This window comes from Falco peregrinus, chromosome 7, assembly GCF_023634155.1.
Source record: "Falco peregrinus isolate bFalPer1 chromosome 7, bFalPer1.pri, whole genome shotgun sequence".
NCBI classification, from domain to species: domain Eukaryota; kingdom Metazoa; phylum Chordata; class Aves; order Falconiformes; family Falconidae; genus Falco; species Falco peregrinus.
In genome coordinates, this window is record NC_073727.1 from 68,124,926 (window position 1) to 68,134,471 (window position 9,546).

At 40.2% G+C, this 9,546-nt stretch overlaps 1 protein-coding gene across 1 annotated transcript; it reads left to right on the top strand.

Annotated features, from left to right (window-relative positions):
• Positions 1–3,715: 3,715 nt before the first annotated feature.
• Positions 3,716–9,225, top strand: TMEM18 (transmembrane protein 18). Its single transcript, XM_055810928.1, has 5 exons — positions 3,716–3,839; positions 4,084–4,204; positions 7,304–7,358; positions 8,413–8,506; positions 8,600–9,225. Exons 1-5 carry the CDS (start codon positions 3,792–3,794, stop codon positions 8,687–8,689), a joined length of 408 nt encoding a protein of 135 aa, XP_055666903.1. The 5' UTR covers positions 3,716–3,791; the 3' UTR covers positions 8,690–9,225.
• The last annotated feature ends 321 nt before the right edge of the window (positions 9,226–9,546 follow it).

Sequence of the window (9,546 nt, forward strand, 5' to 3'; positions counted from 1 at the left end):
CCAGGAAAGAAGGTTATGATATAGTTACTGGGCAGATACATATTTCTTGTTGAATTCCTCTATTTCATCAGAACAGGAGCTTTTTCCACCTAAATCCCACAGCTCTCAATTTGAAATTGGCTACCTTTTGCAATGTACAGCACTTCAACATGCCCTGTGTATATAACCACTCCCATGATAATGTTTCTTTGCCAATGGCAGTTTTAACACCAGATCCATTTTTATGTGTTTCACTGTCCAAATATCACACAGTCCTGCAACTGCAAACATCAGGACTGCAACTAAGAATACTGCAATTAGGCCTTCAACTCTTTGATCTTGCAGCTCTAAAACTTAGTCTTTGCCCAAAATGCTTGATGTAGTCTGCTTCTTGCATTCATCATTGACTTGGAATTGTCTGAGCAATTTGACCTTTCCTACCGGTTTTCTAGGCGTGCTGTGTGTTAGCTTCCAAAACTTTGCTGATTTGGCTCTCATACAATTCCCTTTTCAGTGTCTCAGAGCTTCCATCCACAGATTTATTCCTTGTTCAAGGCTGATGATTCAGGTTTGAGAGGTGCCCACAGGCACCTACAAAGCTTAATGTGCAAGTTGCCTTTTCTCTGTAGTAGGATCTCTTGTGCAGGACACCTCATGAGGATATGCATCTCGGCACAGTTGGGAAATCTTTATAACTGGAACTCTCTGATGATTTCACTGACATTTCCAACACATAACTGTCATATCAAATCCATGTACAGAACAGTATCCAAAAGCTCTGTCACAATGTTAAATGTTTATAGATTTGTACAAATGTTTATAGCTTCCCATATTTTAAAATATCTTATATAAGTGCTTATAATGTGTGTGTTGATTTCTATTTCCAGAGATCAAATTTCAGCTAACATGCTCTATTGGTCTGAGCCATTTGGTCAAACTATACCATCAGAGCTATGGGCTCAGATACCTGACAGACAAACAGCAGAAAGTGACAACCATGCATAGCTCCAGGATCAATAGGTAGATATACTGGCTCACTACCTCTTGGCTGTCTTTGATGCTGAACTACTGTTGCAGCACTCCCCAAACTAGCTGGCTGCAACAAGGTCTTTTACCATCTGATACCAGCATACTCTTCATACAGTCCCTCTGCTGCCTTCTCCTCGTCTCTCCTCACCCAGCACATGTGTTCTCTCTTCTCCTGCTTCTTCCTCAGCTGCTCTCTCTTCATTGGCTCTCAACCACTCAATCAGCCACAGCTGCACCTTATCTACATCGGCCATCCCACCACCTCTGAAGCCAGCCCACAGCTGTACATTAGCAATGTTAATTAACCTAGTTTCATTCCTCTACAACTGTAGATCAGCCTGCATGGTATGGACAAGCACAGCAGAATAACTGCAGACTGTGGTCCAACAATCCCAGCGTGTAACCTCTGATCTGATCAGAGGATGCATCCGTTGTCACGCTGACATACCTTATCACACTAAGACATTTGTAAGCTATTTTTGTTTAGCATTTTGTATATTTTGATTCATGTTTGAAGACAAGACTCTTCATCACATTTCCCCAGGAAACTGCTTGTTTAAATGGAGACTCACCCACAAAAAGCTTGAAAAGCTTAAAAATCTCAAGAAAACCCCATCCCTTGTAAACAAAATTTAGTTTACAATGGAACACACCCTGCAAAGATAGAACATTCAATATACCACATGCAAAGAATAAAATGGTGTAAGATATAACTTGCTCAGCACAAGGACAGCAGAAATTTTATTTGAATTTTGAAAGGTATTTTAAATACGGATCTTACATTGCAAGAAACTAAAAATTAATTATCACAAAAGACAGCTTACATCTTAGGATCTTAATGAAACAAGACCATTAAAAATTATCTAACTAGCTGTTAATTCAAAGGCTCATCAAATAAAAGAAATTAAGCAACTCCCATACTTGTAGGGAGCTTCAAAAATAAAACTTCTTTTCCATTCTCATGGAGAATTGGAGCTGCATTTATCTCAGCAGCAAGTACAAAAGGTACTTTCAAGTGGTGGCTAGTACAGCAACATAAGATCAGCTAGCAGACATCTAGGGCTACCACTAGAAACACAATTTAGCATTTAAGCTTGGGATTCCCTGTAGGTAGGCTTTTTTACCACCCACCGTGTTTTTTCAGCAACCTAAACTTAAGACAAATGTCTGATTTTAGATTCTTCCTTTGTAAAGCAATTTTTTTTTTAATCTTTCATCCAATCTACTTGGATAATACTGTAGTGTGGAAAGGAAGTGCGCAGGAATCTGAATCTTATAACAGAAATCTGAGACTGAGTTTTAGAAACTATTTAAGTTGCTTATAGTAACAAGAACAGAAATATTTATGTATTATCATTAGCACTGTGTATTTCTGGTTATTAGAGTATTTTTAAAATTTGTATCTAAGTGTGGCATACTGGCCCTGCGAAGAAGCTGTAACAGGACAAATACACACATTTTTCCCGATGAAAGAGCAATGTATCACTTTGTTACCTTTTAAGTATCTTGTTTCACATTTCATTCTCCACTAAAAAGAAATGGAAGAGAACCTATACTACACAAAAGATTTGCTACCACCTGCTGACAAACAGCATTACTGACTTTATCCTAGTCAATCTTGAAGAAGCAACACCTATATCCCTATAAGAAAGTTTCCACTGTTGCTGCAGTGGTTGACAGAAAAAGATATATGTATTTTTTAAAACTATGTTGTAGCCATGACAAGGCAGTAATTTCCTGTCCACCCAGCTTGTCTGCATGACGTATTCACCACTGACGAGAACATTCTGCCCATAAGGCAGCTGCTCTGTCCTCCACTCAGTGAAGCCCCGCAGCCATCACAAGGAGTTACTGTAGTCCGCTACTGAGGTATTCCAAGAAACTGATTCCTCGTTTACAAAAATCCAAACCCATTTGATTTGTTACATTAGCCATAAGCCTTTCCAAATGACAAGTCTGTTTCTTCCAGTCTTATTTCCCAACCTACGGTGAGGAATCAAACCACCACCCCCACCACCCTGCCTTAAAATTGGTAATAGAAATGACCACCCTTTGCATCACCTTACTTAATTTTACAATGCTTTAAGTAAAAGCCTCCCTACCCTCTCGGTGTTCTTGTCGTTGTAGAAAAGACTACCATAAACTTAAAGCAAATTATTGCTTCAGGTATATCTCACACTACATTGCAGAAGTGTGACAGTGAAGAGAGACTACCTCATGGTGAAGACCAGTATCAGGTTATGTGGTAGACTAAATGGAAAAAGTATTTGCAATGTATACTTACACATGGACTTTCAAACTTTTTTTTTTTTTTTTTTTTTTTTTTTGGGGGGGGGAGGGGGTCGTGCGTGGAAGCCAAGGCTTTACATCTGGTAAGCCAAAATGTCAGAAAAACTAATTTTATGGGAGCAGAACGTGGAGGCATTATGGTAGTATGGTTGATTTAACAAAGCTAATCTTGGTGAGCTTCATGGACTTTCCTGGCTTCGCTGACAGGAATCTGAGACTGAAATCTCTCTTTAAGCACCACGTTTGTGAGAGCGGCCAGTAGCGAGAGGCAGCCACCGGGGTGTGGGGAGCCGCCTTCGCTGGCCCTCTCAAACACGGACAGCACCAGCCGCCACAACCCTTCCCTCTGAGGGGACGAGGGCGGACGCGCTAACGCTGCCCCTCGCGCTGCCACGGCGGGCGGGAAAAGGCTCTGGCGCGTGCCCGCCGCCCGCCGCCACGGGGCACGCAGCAGGCGGGCGCCCAGTCTCGCGAGAAGCGGCGCTGCCGCCGCCATGGAGCAGCCGCTGAGCGACCCGCCGGGGCTGGCCGCTGTCCTGGCGGTAAGGAGGGAGCTGGGGTCGGGCTGGCCGCTCGCCCGGGGAGCGGGGTGGAGGCGCCGGCCCCGTGTGTGCGCGGGAAGCCCACGCCGAGGGGGGTCGCTCCTTGCCCAGCTTGGCGTGGGGCCGGTTGTTGAGCGCGGCCTGTGACTGGGATCGGCCGCTGTTTCGGCGCGGAGGAAGGACAGCTGGCCGCTCCCGCTGCCTGGCGGCGCTCCTGCCTAATCTGCTTTCGTTTTGTCCGTAGAAGACGGACTGGTCAGAGCCCTGGCTGGTGGGGCTGGCGGTTTTCCACGTCCTCTGCTTCCTCCTGACGTACGCATCTTTCCAGCACTACCGGGTGCAAGTGGGGCACTTCCTCTGCATGGGTGAGTGCTGGGGCCGGGCCTCCCTGAGGGGCGCCCCGGGGGTGCGGGCGGGCTGTGGGCCTTCCCGGGGCCGCTGGTACTGGCACGTAGTTTCTTTTGGTCTTTTAACGATAACGTTTTTCTTCACGTACTGGCGCAGCATACAGGTTTACGCTTCGCAGGAGATAAAGTGCATGCGAGTCAGTTTTGCTCTTGTAGTAATGTGTGTATCTATACGTGATAAACTGTTACAGATGCTGCTGTGATCTGTAAACATGTATTTAGTTTCCAAGACTGTATGAAGTAGTGACTTAAAACTCTGGCCCTGGTGAGGATCTGGGATAAGTAAGTTTCTCCATGATAAATGCTGTGTGTATCACAGCTTCCCAGGATATTGTTGCTGCACTGGAGAAGCAGAAGAGAAATCTACTAAGAGCCAGCATTTGCCTTCTACTCTTCTACTTATGCCTCTAAGGCTGCAGTTCAGTGAATATGGTCCACTTTCAGCTGAATTAATTTCTAGAGCAGGTTCATCATATGCCCTGCTGGCAGATGTAATACTGGCATGAGGAAGAGCAAGACTGCTTTGGTATATTGCAGTAACAGCTTGTCACGTCCCACCAAGAAGGAGGGAGGAGTGACTCAGATTTGCTGATTCTCCTGGTTGGAACAGGATATATGCAATACCAGAGGTCCATAGGTAAATAGAGACTTCTATTCCATAGTCAGGCTCGTTGGTAAATAATCGGGTAGGAGAAATGCTTATTACTTGCCATGATATAAAGTTTTACGCCTTGTGTTACTTGCTGGAAAAAGGTAAAAGGATAAGAGAAATGGGGGGCGGGGGGGGGGGGGGATGGGGACACGGGGGGGACGACAGGGGGAGAGAGAGAGAGAGAGAGAGAGATTGATCACCAGTCCTGAATCCAGGGCCCGCCAACAGGTGGTATTTCTTGTAGGAACACCCATCCAGACATCCCTTCTTTTATTCTTAATTCTTATTCCCTCTGAAAGAGATGCTTTCCTTCCTCTTTTATTCTTGTCCTTCAGTGTGAACCACCTCTTATTAACATCAGCCACGCTTGCCACATAAATTAGCACACATGCTCCTTACAAGTTGGGGGGGGGGGGGGGCAGCAACGGCAAGTCTTTTTGGTCTTGAATTGAGTTGGTGGTCACGATCTCCCCCTGGCACATTTACCTTTCTCCCAGTTACTGCAGAAATCTGCTGACTCTACTGCTTCTTGTGCTGTTACTCACTCACCCTTCGGTGGGCTGTTGGCTCTTACTAGTCTTTAGTTCATACAAAGTAACCTTTGTTTGATCTTGCGTGTGAGCCATTCCTAGAGTGTTTGAGATCTTCCTCGAGAGGCTCAGCAGATCTCTACTGCCTATTCCCTTAAATTAGTTTTGTCTCCTGCTGGTTCCCACCCTTCAGAGCTTTCCTTGGTGTTAGATTGTTTTTCCAGTTGGTTTCCTACACAGATTGTGTTATCTTGGTGTTTATCAGATTTTAGCCTAGGAATCCACAGTCACCTTGCCTAGCCAAAGCTGTGCCTTTATGGTTGGCTGGCCGAAGATCCAGCAGCTTCAGTTTAATTAAGATGGCATGGGTTTGGGTTAGAGCCACGTATTATGAGCCTATTGGTTCTAGCTGTGGGTTGGATTTTCTGGTGAGCTGCGTTTTTTATACAGTACCTCAGTTCTGTCATGCTTGCAGGGTAATGAGGGAAGAATAAGCAATTGAAAGAGATTTGCAGGCAAAAAGCCGCTTGCAGACTATGTTGACTTTTTCAAATACCATTCAATGAACTAGTCAAGTTGATGGAGGAATTATAGCTTCCTCAAATCTGCAAATAACTTATCTTGGCTAAAGCTAAGGTTCCAATAACTTTAAGTACCCCTAAAAAGGAATCTAGAAAACTTAGTATTTTCCATGTATCTGTTTGTAACTGCAAAGTTTAAAGTTGTTTACAGAGAGCAAAATAACAATGCGTGTTTATGACACGATAGGCCTGAAAGTTCCCTATAAGAATACAGAATTTTCTTTCTTAATTTTTTTATTAGACATTCAGAATTTCCAGTGACATGCTGTTTACTTTAGACTCTTAATCTGAAGTATTGCTGGGGATACTAACACTAGTTTGAATGCCCAAGGTCTAACTGCGTTGGAAAATGCAATGGAACTGATCATTGCTGGATTTTAAGCCCAGATATGATGTAAACTTGCTGTTAACAAGATGAGTGCATAAATATATCCATATTGAGTCCAAGCCTTGTTTGTACCTGGAAAACTGAACCATTTTTTATATGTCTGCAATATATATAATTTTGTATTGTAGATAGTCAGAAATAACTGAGGAAATTATTAAATTATCATATTGGTTTTCCTTGGCAGCTGGGCAGCCATAGGTATATTTATACTGTGCAGTACCAAACAGAGATAATCCAGATGATGGCAAAACAAGATAGCACTCCTTCATATCACCAGACTACTTATTTAATTGCCTTGTGCAGGTCATCTTTAGCCAGTGAATCTGGGGAGTTTTTGCTTTGTTTATTGTGGAAAATGATACAAGGACAAACTTAAAATTTTGTGTTGGTTTTCTGTTAAACATGTGATTGCACTGAATTTTCTTACTGGCTTGATAGCTTTTTATTTCATGCAATTATTGAGTAAGAATATGCTAGTTTTCACCTGATTGCAGCAGACTACTCTGCTATAGACCTATTCAAACAAAGTTTGTATTTTACCAAAATGCGTATATGTAATTAGTACCCTAACTTCAGACAGTGATGTTAGGACACCATAACATCAAAAATAACAACTATTTTTTTTTTTAATTCATTTGTGTGCTGAGGTCTTTCTGTAAGCTCAGATGAGTAGGACTATACGTTTGTAATATAGTGGGTACGTTTTGTGATCACTTTATACTTAGTAACTATATGAGACATTAAATTAGTTTTGTGCAGTTAAATATTTAAATGTGTAATTTGATCTTCTGAGGGTCAAGGAATTCTAATGTCTGATATGTATATATCTTTAGTATACATGGCAGAACTGATGGCAGTTAAGTTTTAGAGAAATACTGAATCAAATATTTTTCTTTTGTTGTACAGTGGGCTTAGTGTACTGCGCTGAATATATAAATGAATTAGCAGCCATGAATTGGAGGTAAATGTTTTCACTTAAATTTTTACATTTAAATGAATGTTCTTCTTAATAGTCTTGTTTTCCTGTCATTCCCAGAAAACATGTCATCATTAGACACCTCTTAGATGCATCATCATTAGAATGCGATTGCAGAGGGTCTATTCCATTGATTAATATAAAACTTCTGAATAAAATCATATAGTACAACACAGCTATCACTTAGTTTATAAGAAAAGGTAATTTTTCATAGCTAGCATGATTGTACTGCATAAATATGTTCATATGGATGGTTGTAAACTAACTAGTCAGAGAACTAAGAGAAAAGAAGAATGCGATTGTTAAGGGAAGAAGGATGTGAGCTGTGATTTTAATTTTTTTGTTTTTATTGGATTTTCTTTGGTAGCTATTTGTGTTTAATAAGCTGAAGTTAAGCACCACTTCTCAAAAGTATCACTACTATTTTACATACTTGCATAGTTACATACAAAGCATTAACAGTTGTCTTTTTTACTAAGCCAGTGTACCAGAATTAAATTGGTGGTTTATTTTCATAAGCACTGAACTAACCTTTCCCTGATGAAACTGGAAATTACATGTTTAACACTACTTTATGCAGGCATCTGTTTGTAAGTCTTTATGTTTCACTTCAGGCTAAATTACAGCCTTGCTACAGCTATTATTTCTGTTATCTTTTTCTAGTATGAGTAAGCAAAATACCTGAGAAAGTCATTGCAGACCCTTCAGGATAAGCATGATTTCTGATCAAATATATGTATTATTGTAATAACATTAGTAAGTTACTTAATCTATGGTTGTTTTATTTAGGTTTTGCACAGTAAAACTTTAAAGAAAGAGAAAGATTGGTATTGTAATAAATACTCATAACTGACAAGATACTGACTGTCACTTTGTTCTGACTTAATACAGTAGAATGCTGGCCTGTGCATGGGGATCCCCAGAAATAGGATAATCTGTACAATGTCGACATTGAATAGTTGGTGTGAAAGTCTAGTGTTATGTGAACTACACTGAATAAAACTTGTTATTTTATTTTTGTTTGGTTTATTTCTTTCAGGCTGTTTTCTAAATACCAGTACTTTGATTCAAGAGGGATGTTTATTTCACTTGTATTTTCAGCACCACTGCTGGTGAATACTATTATAATTGTGGTATGTATGTGTTCATTTATATGGATGCTTTCATTAAATTGATAACTAAATGTATGTGGATTAGTTAAATTTAATAATTTATTTACTTTTCAGGTTACCTGGGTTTACAGAACTTTGAATGTAATGACTGAACTGAAGATGCTACAGCAGAGAATAAAAGCAGAGAAAGAGAAAAAGAACTGAAAGAGCCTTATGCTATTTTTTTTTTTTTATTTCTAATAATACTTGTCCAGGTAACCAGTTCTTCTGTATATTTATACAGAAACAGCAATGATTTTGTATCTGATGTCAAGAGGACTTGCAACCTGTTGTCATGGACAACTAGGTGAAAGCAAGTATCTAGAATACATGTGAATTGGCTGTGAAGTTGAGAAACCCAGTCTTAACAGGTCTTTGTGCCCTTCTGCATAAGATAGTTTTCCACTGTGGCCGGGGCTGCTGTTGTTGGTGAGACACAATCTTCCAGTTCGTTTCCTTTTGCCTATGTATTTTTTAACTATGTCTTAACTGTGTGTTTATCAAGTATCCAGTCTTCTGCTGCTGAAGTCAACTGGAGCAGTGTCATGAATTCCAGTAAATGAGGGATTGTATTCAGAATGCCTTAGGAATCCATGCTTCTGTGAAGCATTTCACTTCTTTATAAATCGAGTTTCATACTTCCTATGTGTGTTGGGTTCCAATAACAATTTTATAAATAAAATTATCCACTGTATCTTAAATTGAGTTAATTTGGTTTGTTTTTTTTTTTTTTTCTCATAAAAATTCCCAGATGGTAAAATTGCACACTTCATGATTTTAATGCTAATAGATAAAACTGGCTGAAATTTTAATGGTTTTCACTTACTTGTAGAACAGAAAGGAAGGGGAGAAGGTTCATAGCATTCTATGCAATTTTGTTCCTTTTAAATTTTTTTAATGCTTTACTTTTTTTTTAATAAGTGAAAATGAAAAATTAACTCTGGTAAAAATGAAGATCACTTCAGTTTTACTCAGAGTAACCTGGTTTTATTGGAATAAGGAAATTTAGGGAGAGAAGTGAA